Here is a 14,831-nt window from a genome sequence, read left to right as displayed (position 1 = left end):
CCAGGATGGTCTCGATCTCCTGACCTCGTGATCCGCCCGTCTCGGCCTCCCAAAGTGCTGGGATTACAGGCTTGAGCCACCGCGCCCGGCCGGGCCTCCCAGTCTTTAGGGCCACGGTCTCTAGCAGGAAGCCCTGTGTGGGGCGTGGGCAGGGCGTCCGTGCTCCCCCAACTCACCGCGCCCCTATTCCTGCTGCCCGCCTCAGTACTGCCTCAACCAGAACCCCAGCCTGGACCGCTATGGACAGAAGCCCCTGCCTTTCGACTCCCTGTAAGTGACGCCACGCGCCCCGGGACCCCATATCCGGAGGAGGGAGGATGAGGTCTGGGCCGCTTTCCTAGCGCACACGCAATGACCCTTGAAAACTTGAGAACTGGGAAAAATTGGCTCCAATACACCAGAAACAAATTACAATTTCAAATGAATACACGTGTAATTCCTACTAAACGGAGCACCTTGCCCTCCCTGACAACTCCACCCTTGCGGAGTGGAGGCGTTTGCATTGGGTGTAGGCGCCCTGGAACCCTTCAGGAGGGATGGCGAGGAGAGGCGGTGGCTCCCGAGGTCTAGCGAGGAGCCCAGAGAGGGTCGCCCCTTCCCATCTCGGGTTCACCCGCCCCATTCTTTTCCAGGAACGCTTTCCGAAGCTTCGGCTCCAGCTACAGGTAGGGGAACGGTCCTGTCCCGCCCCACAGCCAACCACGTTCCCATCCGACTGCTGGGGACAGCCTCGGGGCTCCCCGACTCTGAGACCCCCCTGCCCCGGCGAGGCCTGGCGAGGAGGAGGTGCCCTCCTGGGAGGGCACAAGCTGCTTCGCTCTGGAGAGATCGCCCCTGGCAAATGTGCAGCCCACTGGGGTGGGGATAGACGCGGGGGTGGGGGGGGGTCCAAATCCCACCAGGTTTGACTGGAGGAGGCCAAAAGGATGGGACGGGGGTGTTACCTGGAAGGAGAGAAAACAGACAAATAAGAAACACGAGGGAGAGCCAAGAATCTGCCTTTTTGGGTGCGGAGAGGCCCTAAGGGAGGGGGCTAAGTGGTGTTCCCGGCAGGGTCGTCCCACAAGTAAAAGCTTGGAGATAAGAACAAGAACAGAGGTTGCAAGATATTCAGACATTTTCATAACTGAGCCATCTCTCACCTTCCTCGCCCCACTTTGTACACTCCAGCAAGACTAGACTCCCCCGAAACCCAGCAGGACAAGCACTCTTCACACCTTTGCCTGTGCTGTTTCAGCGCCTAGATGGTCCTTCCTCCTCTGCCTGAAAAACTTCTTCGTGCCTTTTTTCTTTTTTTTTTCCCCCACCCCAAAATCTAGCTCTGTCGCCCAGGCTGGAGTGCAATGGCGCCATCTCGGCTCACTGCAACCTCTGCCTCCCCGGTTCAAGCAATTCTCCTGACTCAGCTTTCTGAGTAGCTGGGATTACAGGCTCAGGCCACGAAGCCCGGCTAATTTTTGTATTTTTAGTAGAGATGAGGTTTCACCATATTGGTCAGGCTGATCTCATGATCCACCCGCCTTGGCCTCCCAAAGTGCTGGGATTACAGGTGTCAGCCACCGCGCCCGGCCTCTTTCATGCTCTTTAAAGCCCAGCCCAGATGTGCCATCCTCCTTGAAGTTTTCCCCCACCCTCTGCCTCTCCCCACCGGCTCACACTCCGTCCCATTGGTCACTACCTATGTGTCCACATCTTATAGTACCCAGACTATTGCACTGTTATTATTGACAGAAACTAGCCTTCCCCTCTCCTACCCAGGGGAACGTTTCTGGGTTTTGCTACCGTATGACGCCTAACAGAGTAGGTTCACTAGATGACTGAAAAATGGGTGAAGCTGTTCATAGTTAGGAATCAATGGTAGAGAAGGATGAGGCAAAGTCAAAGGAGGGAGGTTAGCTTGAAAGCTAAGGAGGACAGCTGAAAATACAGAAAACGGGGGGCCACCGAAGGCTCCTGAGCCACACAGAGGCTGGCTAGAAGCTGTGTTTTCAGAGCCTAGAGGGGGAAAGCCTGATTTTTCCCCTAGGACACGCTGGAAACCCCCACCTCACCCCTACTTCTCTCCACAGTCGTGTCAACTATCTGACCCCCTGGCATTAATCTCTGGAAAGGAGGCTGACTCCCAGGCTGCCGGACGGTGCCACCTCAGGTCCCCTGGCCAGACCGAGGACTTATGGTGGCACCAGCCATCTCCCCAGGAGTTCAGCCTACTAGAAATAAACCTAATGCTTCCTTAGAGAGACATGCAATTGTCTGTGTGCGTGTGTGTGTCTTGCAGAGGCTGGGAGAGGGTCAGGGCCACAGGATGACAGTGTCTTACCCTTGCCTGTCCCCAGCCAACTCCTGAAGAACTGGTGGGGGGTTGGAGAAAAATGTTTGGTGACCTGGTTCGAGAGTCAGGGTGTAAGCCCTAAGGTCCAGCCGGAATTGAGGTCCAAGAGCAAGAGATGTGTTCCTGCCCCATGCTGGCAGCCCCACACCCGAACCTCCTCCATTTCAGATCCTGAATTTAAGCCCTAAAGAGAAAGGGAGGGGGTTAGAAAGCTATTTTTAGGTGCCTTTTTGAAGCTCTTGCCATACTGGTGTGCTCTGGGGGGTTTCCCTGTGCCCAGGGTCCCCCTGAAGGTGTGGGAGCAGGCTGGGGCAAGGGGAGCTGGCCAGGCCTATGGTCTTGATTCTTGTGATGCAACAGAATGTAGAGTCTAAACTTGCATGAGATGCACGAAGCCACTCAGAGAAGAAAGTTCCCCGCTCTCCAAAGCACCACCAATAAACATGTCATCTAAGCAAAAAGTCCTCTGCTCTATCCATGAGGCTTCAGAAATAGCCCTTGTCTACCCACCAACCATCCACTCCAAGCTGCTCCTGTGAAAAGAAGGCATGACGTCCCGGGGACAGTGTGGGGACTCCTGACCCAGGTCTGGAATAACGCTATCCAGGGGGCTAAGGAAGAGCATCTCCAGCAATGGTAAGGGGGTGTCTTAGTCTGTTTTCATGCTGCTGATAAAGACACACCCAAGACTGGGTGAAGAGAAAGAGGTTTAATGGACTCACAGTTCCACGTGGCTGAGGAGGCCTCATAACCGTGGTGGAAGGTGAAAGGCACTTCTTACATGGTGGCAGCAAGAGAGAATGCCAAGCGAAATGGTTTCCCTTATAAAACCATCAGATCTCATGGGACTAATTCACTACCACAAGAACAGTATGGGGGAAATCACCCCCATGATTCAATTATCTCCCACCAGCCCCCTCCAACAACATGAAGGAATCACGAGGGCTACAATTCAAGATGAGATTTGGGTGGGGACACAGCCAAACCATATCAGGGGGTTAGGGCTGCTAGCATCTGTGCTTAGCTCCAGGACCTTCCAGGTACCCTACCCCCACCCCACCTGTGGGCAGCTGACAAGCGTAGACCCAGATCAGGATAAATAGCTACCAAGCTAACAATCTACCTGTATAGGACTTCTGGTCCTGAAACCTGGGGCTTCAGGGACCCACAGACCTCCTGAAATCATGTACAGAATCATGTGTCCACCTTGGGGCTGCACTTGGGAAGCCACTGGCAGAGCCGCCTGGAGTGTCAGAGTCACATTCTGTGCCTCTGTCCCCTCCAAATGACAACTCAGAGAAGAGCTGGACTTGCCCAGGGCTCACAGCAGGGATGCTAGAGTTCTGGCCTGGGAGAGGTGGGCCAGCCAGAGAACCCCAGCAGACATGCTGAAGCCTGCCAGATGGAATCAAGTGACTGCGGTGTTTTTCCTGGCCCTGCTTCCTTGTATGACTGGACAAGTCCCTGCCAGCATACAGCCCAGCAAACACTAAAGAGCTTTGCCTGGGCCGGGCCCTTTGCTGGTGCTGGGAGGACACAGACAAGATGCTTTCCCTGCCCTCCCTGCCTTTGAAGTGCTTCCAGCCCAGCAGGCCCAGCCAACGAGAACCTGAAAGTAGAGGTGATCACATGAGTACACACCTAGACCATGTTCTCCCAGCCAAAACCCCATGAATGGCAACCCACACCAGCAATTTAATTAAAGCTTCTTGCCCACTGATTGTACATTTAATCCTGATTTCAGTAATATAAATATAAAACATAAATACATGTATATATGTAATTAATATATATTTATATAAAATATATAAAAAAGTGTGCCTAAGAATAAAGGAAATGCAGAGTAGATAAGCATAAATGAGTCTGCTTTTATGTGCAATTTCTATTTTTAAGTGGAAGGCAATGCATTAACCATCTTGCAGACCCCATGAGATGGGTAATTTTAGACCCATTTTACAGATGATGATATGAACTTCAGAAGGTTAAGTGGCTGGCCCAAGATCTGGTGATTGAAAGAGCTAAGAATTGAAGTTGGCCTGCTTGAGCCCCCCCACCCCCATCCCCCGCCTGTGGCCACCAGGTTCTACTGCCTGCCTGCTACGGGACAGATCCAAACCAAGAATGGGGAAGAAACCAAAGGGGGCTTCCTGGGGGTAGGGGCATCTGACTAGGCCTCAGAGGGAGGATAAGATGTCCCATCAGAAAGCTCTCTTGGGGCCGGGCAGGGTGGCTCACACCTGTAATCCCAGCACTTTGAGAGGCCAAGGTGGGCGGACCACCTGAGGCCAGGAGTTCGAGGCCAGCCCGGCCAACATGGCAAAACCCCATCTCTACTAAAAATAGCTGGATGTGGTGTGCATATCTGTAATCCCAGCTACTCTAAAGGCTGAGGCAGGAGAATCACTTGAACCCAGGAGGCAGAGGTTGCAGTGAGCCAAGATCAGGCCACTGCACTCCAGCCTGGGAACAGAGCAAGACTCCATCTAAAAACAAACAAACAAAAATGAGAAAGCTCTTTTGGAGTTGCTGGCAGTGGCAGAATCTGCAGGTTGAGAATCCTACCCGGAGGCCAAAGGCCAGAGGCTGAGAGAGGGAAAGCAGCCCAGCCCAGCCCAGCTGAGGCTGCTGTGTCCCATCATGCTGACACCCCCTCTCAGTCTCCAGGGACTCTTTGCACATCAAAGAGTGTCAGAGCCACATTCTGTGCCACCCAGGGTCCCCTCCAAATGACAACTCAGAGAAGAGCTGGACTTGCCCAGGGCTCACAGCAGGGATGCTAGAGTCCTAGACCACATTGGAAATCTTCCCAGCAGCCATGGCCTTGGGGACAGTCCAGCCTCCACGGCCTGACCCCAATCCACTACTGTGGCCCTTTATCCCAACACGAACTCCCCTACAGCCTCCTTGCAGTTCCAGAGGCTCTGGGCTTCTGTCTGCCTCCAACCTTTGTTCAAAGCCTTCCTTTCACCAGAAATGCTTTTCCCCCACCTCTTCCTACCCAAATCCCACCCTCCATTCCAGGCAGGCTACTCTCAAGTCCTCCCATCTCCCCCCCAGCTCTTCTCTCAAATCACAAAAACAGGGACCATAGCTGTCTTTGGGGCTAATTCACGCCCTCTGGCCCACCCTGGGCTCATTCACTGGCTCCTTTTATTCTAACTGGACCTGGGGCTCAGGAATGAGGCCTGTAGTCTTTTCCAGAACCAACACACCAATCAGGACTAAATTAACTACTACAGCGCTATAGTAGTGTCGAGTACAAAATCACCTGAAAAATGATGTCCTAACCCAGGGCCTGGGGCTGGCAATGGGGAGGTTCAGGGATAGGGTGAGGGTCCAAGCTGTGGGCAGGGATGGGGCAGGGGTCAGGGAGAACTCGTGAACATCATATTTTGTACTAGATATCAGCAGTTTTGACATTTTTTTTACTGTACCTTTTGATATATAAAAACCTCAAAACCGTCTCACCTGAAGTTCATGCCTTGTGCCCTGTAGCACCTGCTCGGTGCCTGGCAAACAGTAGGTGCTCAGTAATGCTTGTGGATGAACAAAGGCAGGAAGGCAGACCCAGGGTGGGGACAGAGATACACAGTAAAGAAGGAGCCATCCCCTTGACTCCATTTCACAGCCCTGAGGAAGACTGTGTATTCTGGCTGGAATCTTTGTAGATGAGAAAATCAATCGTGGCCAAGGCTTTTCTAGGAAGCAGCACCTTCAAGAAACCAAGAAGCCACCTGCATGAGGATCACATGTGGAGCTCGTGGGAGAGCCTGGCCCTCCTTAGTTTGGGGGACCTAGGGCCTTTGTGGCGCTACTTCTGTACATCTGGGAAGATGGAGCGCAGTGGCTTTGATTGTTCAAAGAGTTGAGAGAGGGCCAGAGGGGTTGGTCACGCCATCTGCCTGCTGCTGAAGAGCTTTTCTACTGCCCTGGCCAGCCCTGGACTGGTCCTGCCTATTGTTCCCGGCTTTCTGGCCAGCAAAGAGTGAGCAGGAGCTCTACATGGCTCAGACCCCACTGCCTCTCCTTCACCTGTGTGCAGGTACCAGGCTCACCTGGCCAACTCCCACAATTCCAGGCCACTTTCATCACTGCGTGGCTGTGAGCAACCCCTGGACTTCCTAAGCATCTGCCCTGCCACCTTATAAGTATGGAATGAGGCTCAGACCTGCTGGCGGACGGGAAAAGGCTTCTGTACGGTGTATGGCAAGGCTGATGGGAGGGCTCTCAGATGGGAGGGCTGGGCTGGCTTGCTCTTGCCTCTGACCTCCCAGCACTAGTCCTTCTGCGTGGATACTACATGCCAAACATGTCACACAAATCATTCCACTGTGCCCTTACCCTAAACCTCAGAAGACAGCATTATTAACTCCATTTCACAGATGAGGACATTGAGGCTCAGAGAGTTTCAACAGCCTGCCCAAAGTCCTGGAACCAATGAGTGGTGAAGCGGGACTCTAGCCAGGGCTGCTGTGGTGCTCTGAACCAGGACACCACACTCAGTCTACTATAGTTCATGAGTACAGGTTCCACCCCCAGAAAGCAGCATCCTCTCCCCCGTCCCCTGCAGGGCTAAGCATGGAGCAGAGCCAGCGCACGGTGGGAGTTTGGAAAAGCTGTCAGGATGATGGGCTTCCTAAGAACATCCCCTTTGGTGGCCCAGCCTGCCCTGGCACCAACTTCTAGGACCCAGGAGAATGGCCCCCTCCCCTTCCCACTCCTGGTGTCTCTTTCACTAGCCGGGAGAGTGACTAACTCCCAAAGAGGAGGCTGTGACAGTCTCTCCCTCCTCCTTCCTGCTTCCTCCCGGCCCTGGCCCTCATCTAGATGTCACCGTCATCCTAAAACACCACACTTCCCATCCTCCCAGTGGTTGGGCCAAAAGGAATGATTAGCCAGAGACTAAAGATACAGTACTAGTTTATATTCCTAGTCACAACATCTGAAGCTTCCCTTTAAGATGCTATGCTTGGCCGGGTGCAGTGGCCTATAATCCCAGCACTTTGGGAGGCTGAGGCGGGTGGATCATTTGAGGTCAGGAGTTCAAGACCAGCCTGGCCAACATGATGAAAACCTGTCTCTAAACTAAAAATACAAAAATTAGCCAGGCGTGGTGGCATGCGCCTGTAGTTCCAGCTATTCAGGAGGCTGAGGCAGGAGAATCACTTGACCCTGGGAGGTGGAGGTTGAAGTGAGCTGAGATTGCACCACTGCACTCCGACCTGGGTGACAGAGGGAGACTCAGTCTAAAAAAAAAAAAATAGCTGTGCTGTAAGAGAAGGAGACACTCATCAGGTTTGGGAAACAGGAAATTGGCTGTCCGGTAGGTCAGCATTCCTGGGCCTATTGGTGGGAGAAGTACGTGTATGGCCAGGTGCAGTGAGCAGCTGCTTAAGCCGGTTTGTGCTGTTTCTGCCACTTACAACCAAGAGAGGCTAGTCGGAGATACCAGAGGGGAACAGGCTGGAGGCCAGGAGGGGCAGGGAAGGGAAAATGGGCCATGGGTTGATCCTGTCGCTTTCCCAGAATCAGAGCACCAGGCCTGCTGGTGGGGCACTGAGATGGGGAACTGAGGCCTGAGAAAGGGGCAGACAGAGGCCTCAGGCCATGTGTTACCAAAGGGCCTGGCCTTGAACCCAAACATCTGGGCTCCCAGACCAGGGCCCCATTGGCTGCCCTGGTTTAGGCCCAGGCTGGAGCCTAGAGGCTGAGGATCTGGTGGAGGTGTAGGAACCCCACTGCTTTGTGAGGCAGGTAGGGATGGGGACAAAGGAAGAAGAAGCCACTGCAGGCTCCACGTGAGCTCAGCCATGTCCAGCCAGGGCCCTTCCTGTCCTGACCCATGCATGTTGTCAACCACTCAGGAGAGACAACCTGTCGCGGTAATTATAAAGCCTTACACACATGCTAGCACTTTCCAGGGGCCTCTCAGGATAGGTGGGTTTTGCCTAGGTCACATGGCGAGAAAGCAAGCTGGGACTTGAGCCTGGCACGGAACCAAGGCCCTGGGCATCCTCTTCCTGGGAGGTAGAAGCCTCTGGGAAGGAACCACATGGTTTCTCAAGGGCAGGGTCCTCCCATGACCACCTGGAGGGAAGAAGAGGAACATGGGGTCTGGGTCACATCTGGGTCCCCTGGCCTTTCGCACCTTCTGTACCCAGCTTTCAGGCCACCTACAGGGTAGGCAGCTCCTTGTCCTTTTAACTCAGGGCAAGGGGCCCCTACTGACCACTTTCCACTGGCTCTCAGGTGCCGAGGCTTGGGAGGCTGTTTTTCCCTCTCTCTCCCCAGCCCCATCCCCACCTTTGAACAACAGACAGAGCCTGAGTTGCAGCTGGGCCACCGGGGCAGGGAAGGGGTGCAGGAGGAAAGGTGTGCTGGAGGGGCTCAGGTGGGAGGCAGCTGGGCTGGCCATGTAGAAGGGTCACTGTGAGACAGGGTGGGTGGTCGTGGGGTGACAGCAGGTCCTCCCCCTCCTCTGGGGCAGGGCAGGGCTGGCTGCGTCTGCTGCTGCTGCAGGCAGGCCCTTGGTTTTCCATCAGGGCTGAGCAAGCTCTCATGCTCACCAGGCCCAGTGCCTGGCTTCCAGCCTTCCACGAGCTGCTGCTCTCTCACAGGTCAGCTCCCACTTCAGGGGCTGTGATTAAACCCAAAGGAAGTCAGGAGGCCTCGGGCTCATTCCTGAAAGCCCCAGGTGTCCTGGAGTTGGTACTGTCAGCATCTTCAAGCGTCCCCACCAGGGACTCTCTATGGGGCTCTATTTAATTCTCAAAACAACCAAGCAAGGCAAGGTGAACCTCCCCATTTTACAGATGAGGCAACTGAGTCCAAAAGAGGTTCCCAGGGCCACACAGCCAGAACATTCAAAGCTCAGGATTCAAACCCAGCCCTATGCCCCAGTCCCCAAGCCGCCACTCGGACCTGTGCCCCCCTCTGCCTCTCCATGTCCATTGTTCCCCTGTGGAAGAAGGAGCAGAACAAGCAGTGCACTGGTCTCTGACGGTCAATGTCTTTACTTCTAAAGCATACATTGGACTCACTATATATTAACATCAAAAGTGGCTATCTAAAATGGAGTCATTCTTTTTAAAAATCCAAATCCTCACATTTTTATATAAGATCCAAAATGACATGAAATTAAACTCTACAGTGTTATGAATAGTATAACAAACTGCTTTCAGAAAGCAAAATGAAAGGAAAAGAATTAGCAGTTGGGACGGTTGTAGGCCTGGGTTCTGTGTCTTTTGAGGCATTGTGACAGAGAGCCAGCACCGAGGGGAAGGACCAGCCCCTCCCTGTGGCCACAGGAAGGAACTCAGTCAGACAGAGGAGGTGGACGTGGCTGGTCAGCCTTACGGTGACAGAGAAGCACGGTGGCATCTCCCTGCCCCTCGGGGCCCTTGGTGTGTCCACTGATTAGTCTTCTTTCAAGACCAGGGAGGGGTGGGGCTAGAAGAGGGCAGGGGATAGAGCAGGGTTAAAAATGATTATTTAATAATAAAGGTCCTTCTGGGCTTCCTAAGGAGGGCTGTGGCCACCCAGCGATGTTGGTCAACTCCATCCGCCAGGTCCCCCACAGGCTTCCGTAACCCACTTGCTCCTTCTGCTCCCTATGACCGGGACACCCTCTGCTCCATGAGCCTCATGGGCAGCCAGAGACCTAGGGGGACTCTAGGAGGACCCAAAGGACACTCTGGCCTTTGAAGTAGCTGGATGTTGTCCAGAACATCTTGGCAGCACCAGACCCCTGGGGTCCAGGCCAGCAGCCACATTGATGTAGGGAGGGTACTGGGGGGTCCCCACCCTGGCCTGGTCTTGGCTCTGAAGCAGGACTGGGGTGAGCTGACTGGGGCTGTGCCCCAAGCCCCTGACGCTTTGGTTCACACAATTCTGGGGAGGATACTTGTTCGCATCTGCTGGGGAGATCCTAGGCCTGGTCCTACTTCCTCCCAGCCTCAGGTGGGCTAATGATCCCTGCCTTTCACACCAGCAGTTCTGTCTGCTGAGAGCACACCACATTCCCCACCACACCTAGGAACCGCGCTACAAAGGTGGGAGGGGCGCGTCCAAAACCGGAGGATTTGCCCTTAGCACAGACAGGCTGCTTTTCCTCCTGTCCCCAGGGATGGCACTGTCCCTTGGCTGAGGGTATCACAGGAACTTTTCAGCATCCCCCCTTCCCCCTGAGCCCACTGGTCTCCAGGCAGACCTAGCCCCAAGACCCACCCTGCACATCTCCCCTGCCAGAAACCTGGGGACACATGACCCCTGGCTAGAGCAGACAGAGAGGGCTGTGACTCACCCTCTGCCCTCCCAGTCCCCAGGACTACGTCTTAAAGCTGGTTTTCTCCTCAACACAGCAACTGATGCCTCACACCTAGCCCACCTCTGGGACCCCAGCCCCACCATGAACCTCCGCTTTCATAACCTATGTGGCTGCTAATTAGGTTGAAAGATATGGGAAGGCTGGGCTGGCATCGCACCCTCCTTAGGGCAGGAGAGGCCACTTGATTTCCAGCCTGGTTCCAGTGCCCCGGAAATAAGGGGGGCTGATGGCTCTCAAGAAAGCGAATCTTGTGATGGGAAAGAGGTTTGTGGAATCAGGATGGGCCACAGCAATCTGGCTGCCCACACTGCCTGCTGGTGCCTGGAGTGCAAGCACCACACCCTCTCCCTGCCTCGTACCCCTGTGTCCTCACTCCCGAGGTCTCAGAACACCGAGCTGGGTGGGGACCTTGGTGCAAGGCAGCTGTGAGGAGCTAGGCTGCGTGAGGCCTGCAGGGCCCACGGCGCCAACTCAGGTCAGGCTGGTAGGGGCCACAGCCGCAGACTCAGGGCAGGCAGGCGGCTACCTGGTAGGCGCCCTCCGCTGCGGCGGCGGCGGCACTATGCTGCGCGCTGTGCTCCTGCAACAAGGCCACGTCTAGGAAGCGCTCCCCGCACCATACGCACTTGAACTGCTGCTCGCGGGCGTGCACGCCCTGGTGCTTGTTGAGATGCTCCCGCTGCTTGAAGGCCTTGTCGCAGTTGGGGCACTTGTAGGGCTTCTCGCCCGTGTGTACCCGCCGGTGCCGCTGCAGGTCTGACGCGTACTTGAAGCGTTTCTCGCAGTCCGGGCACTTGAGTGGCTTCTCGCGGGCCGGGTCGCAGCGGTGCTGCACGAACTCAGAAGAGGAGAAGAAGCGGCGTTCGCACAGCGTGCAGCGCAGGGGCTTCTCCGCCGCCGCACAGTGGGCCAGCTGGTGCTTCTGCAGGGCCGATGCCCGCTTGTAGGCCTTGTTGCACACAGGGCACTTGAAGGGCCGCTCGGCCGCGCCGGGCAGGCACTTGTGCCGCAGCAGCTCGGCAGACTGGTCAAAGCCCTTCTGGCACACGGGGCACTTGAAGAGAGTCTCGAGGGTGTGCACGTGCTGGTGGTAGAGCAGGTGGCTGGGCTGCCCAAAGCCCTTCTCACACAGGCCGCATTTGAAGGGCTCCTCGGTCTTGTGCGTGCGCCGGTGCCGCATCAGTGCGTACTGCTGCTTGAAGCCCATGGGGCACAGGTCGCACTTGAAGGGCCGCTCAGCGCTGTGTGTGCGCTCATGCTGCCGCAGGTCCGAGGGCCGCTTGAAGGCCTTCTGGCACTCGCCGCAGCGGAAGGGCCGCTCCCCGCTTGGCGTGCACGGGTGCTGCAGCAGCTCCGACGACTCCTTGAAATGCAACTCGCACACGTTGCAGCGGAACAGGTGGTGCTCGCCCGAGTGTGCATACATGTGGCGCACCAGGTGAGAGCGGTGCTTGAAGGTCTTCTCGCAGACTGCGCACTTGTAGGGCCGCTCGGAGCTGTGCGTGCGCTTGTGGTGCACCAGGTGCGACGACTGACTGAAGCTCTTGTCACACAGCGTGCACTTGTAGGGCTTCTCACCGGTGTGGATCCGCTCATGCCGAGAGAGCTCCGACAGGTGCTTGAAGGGCTTTTGGCAGATGGGGCAGCTGTAGGGCTTGTCAGCCTGTTCAGCTGGGGTGACAGTGGAAGGCGGGGGTGCTGCGGGAAGCGACGGGGCGGCAGTGGTGGCCGGCTCCGCTGCCTCGGCTGGCTTGTAGGTCTTCTCACAGATGGAACACTTCACCAGGCCACTGTGGGAGCTGTGGTGCTGCGCCAGTGAGGTGAGTAGTGAGAAGCCCATCTTGCAGACCCCACAGACGAAGGGCTTCTGCTCAGCCTGCACACACTGGTGCTCCAGCAGGTCAGTGGCCTGGTGGAAGATTTTGAGACACTGTGTGCACTGGAATGAGCGGTCATGGCCCGCCAGACACTGGTGCTCATGTGGACTGGACAGGTGCGCCAGGTCGTGACCACACACGCCACATTTGGGGCCTGGCTCTCCTGCTGCCTGCAAGGGCGGGTGTTGTGGGGGCTGCAGACCCGGGTCTGGCTGCAGGAGGATGCCATAGACGGCACAGCCCAGGGGGTTCTCCGCCGTGCCCGGGGGCAATGTGTGCTCCGCCAGGGCTGGCGGTGGCTCTGCATGGTGCTGAGGCTGCGGTGGCTGTGGCTGCTGTGGCTGCGTCTGTGGCGGCTGTTGCCAGTTTTCCGACATGCTTGGGAAGATGAAACAGGGTTTGGAGAGTAATGGCTTCAGTTTCCCGCTTCACGTGACCCAATCCAGAGAGAGAAGCTGCCCGATCACAGAGATGGACAAGGACCTCAGACAAGGCACAGAAGAGGGGCTGGTCACACAGCCCGAGTCAGTAACCAAGTGAACAAACTACAGGGCTCTGCCTGCAGGACATGGGGGGGCTCTTCAAGGGAGGGTCCCAGCAGTGCCGGGGAGGCTCTACCTTCCCCAGTGATCTGTTCTGTAGAGAAGAGAGAAAGTATGAGATTGAGGAAGGGACAAGCAGCAGTTTCCTGGGCTGTCTCCCTGTCCTGCCCGCACTCACCACACCATCACAAACCATGCATCGGGTAAGGCAGAGGTGCTCAGGGCTGCAGAACTGCTCCCTTCTTAGGCGATCAGAGAGGTCTGCAGCCAGCTCAGCTCCTCCAGGCAGTGGAAATGGCAGTAGCCTCCACTCCCACCCACCTCAGTGCCCCGCCCCTGGACCAGGACATCCCAGCCTCCACAAGTCCTCCAGCTTCCTGCCAACCCTTTAGCTGAGACTCACAGGTGAGAGTATCTGCCTACAATACAGAATCCTCCTTGAGGCCCGCAGCTCCTCTTTTGTCGCCACCCTGAGTCTCAATCCGGGACACCACTACTTACACCTGAGGAGGCCAGACCCCCCCCAGGTCTGAGAGCCCAGTGGCAAATGGCCTCTGACAGTCAATATTTAGGACAACTTCATGGAACCAAAGACCATTTCAAAAACCCTCACCTATGAGGGAACTGACCACACCCCCTCAACTATCCCTGACCACAGGCCCATTCTCTCCCCACCTGACAGGATGGTGGCCCTGCAGAGACCAGAGCCCATAGGTGATGGGGGCTAGATGACAGGGCCACAGAACCACCCAGGCTTGATGTCCACACAGCAGAACTTCCTCACTCTAGTTCTCTCCCAGAACTCTCTCTCACACACACACACACACACACACACGAAGTCCTAAATCCTCTGAATCTCATAGTGTCAAGGCCTGCAGGAAAATGTAAGAAACTGCACTGGTCTGCCTTGGCAATGCAGGATGCAGCACGCTAACCACAGAGCATTTCTCATCACCTCTCTAGAGATAACTCCATTCTCTTACTCCAAGCCTATAACGTTCTGGGTAATTGTTGGAAGGTAAAGCCCACCCAGCCCAGGCAAATCTCTAACTCACCACTTTGTGGCAGCATAAGGTAATGCCAGCGAGAGGGAGGAACTTTCAGAGTCAGATGCAACCCACTTCCAGGTTCCCAGCTCATCTGCCTCTTACATTTAAAAGTTTGTAAGTTTTCTCCTGAACAGAGGAAGAAGGAAGGAGAAGCCTTCACAGGCCAGCCTGGCCTCTAACTGCTCTGCCAAAGAAACGTAAGAGTCAGGCTAAACGCTGTCATCCTCAGCATCTTCCGGAAGGGAGGGAGGAGAGGAGCGGCTGCTCTGGGTGGAGGCAGCAGGTTGCTTGAGCAAGCAGGTACCACTCGGTTCTCTAAGCCTTCCCGGGACAGAGAGAGGAAAGGTGGGCTTCTCTGAGCGCCTCTAGGTCCGCTGTGCCAACCCACTGTTTTGTTTGCTTTTTCTGGCATGAATGGCTGTCAGACAGTGTCCCCTGGCTTGACCTGCAGCTCCCCCTGCCCACCCCCGCCCTCCTGCAGCAAGGTGCAGCCAGGAAGCCTCTGTGATCACTCCGCAAAGGGGAGAGAGGAGGCGAGGAGAGGCAGGGGAGGCCCCCTACCTGCGCCCCACCCCGGCTCTTCCTCCTCCCTGAGAAACCGAATGAAAGTCGATCACCTCCCGCCGGCCCTGCCTGCAGGCCCAGCTGGGCTGCGTCCTGTCAGCCCTCGCCCGGGATGGCCCGGCCGCTGCGACCCGAGGGCGG

At 55.9% G+C, this 14,831-nt stretch overlaps 2 protein-coding genes across 2 annotated transcripts in view; one reads left to right on the top strand and one right to left on the bottom strand.

The window, feature by feature from the left end:
- Positions 1-2,793, top strand: part of TEPP (testis, prostate and placenta expressed) — a 15,208-nt gene extending 12,415 nt beyond the window's left edge. The window contains 3 exon segments of the mRNA XM_011938812.1: positions 206-270; positions 633-665; positions 2,070-2,793. Of these exon segments, the coding sequence (XP_011794202.1) occupies positions 206-270; positions 633-665; positions 2,070-2,100 (129 nt within the window). The 3' untranslated portion in view covers positions 2,101-2,793.
- A 6,524-nt stretch (positions 2,794-9,317) lies between these two features.
- On the bottom strand, positions 9,318-14,505 carry ZNF319 (zinc finger protein 319). The gene is made up of 2 exons (XM_011938809.1): positions 14,133-14,505; positions 9,318-13,171 (listed from the first exon to the last, which is right to left on the bottom strand). The coding sequence occupies exon 2, from the start codon at positions 12,910-12,912 to the stop codon at positions 11,164-11,166; it is 1,749 nt and encodes a 582-aa protein (XP_011794199.1). The 5' UTR covers positions 12,913-13,171; positions 14,133-14,505; the 3' UTR covers positions 9,318-11,163.
- Positions 14,506-14,831: the final 326 nt, after the last annotated feature.

The sequence above is a fragment of the Colobus angolensis genome, unplaced genomic scaffold (genome assembly GCF_000951035.1).
Source record: "Colobus angolensis palliatus isolate OR3802 unplaced genomic scaffold, Cang.pa_1.0 Scaffold178, whole genome shotgun sequence".
In the NCBI taxonomy this organism is placed as follows: Eukaryota; Metazoa; Chordata; class Mammalia; order Primates; family Cercopithecidae; genus Colobus; species Colobus angolensis.
This window is presented reverse-complemented; position numbering and strand designations above follow the sequence as displayed.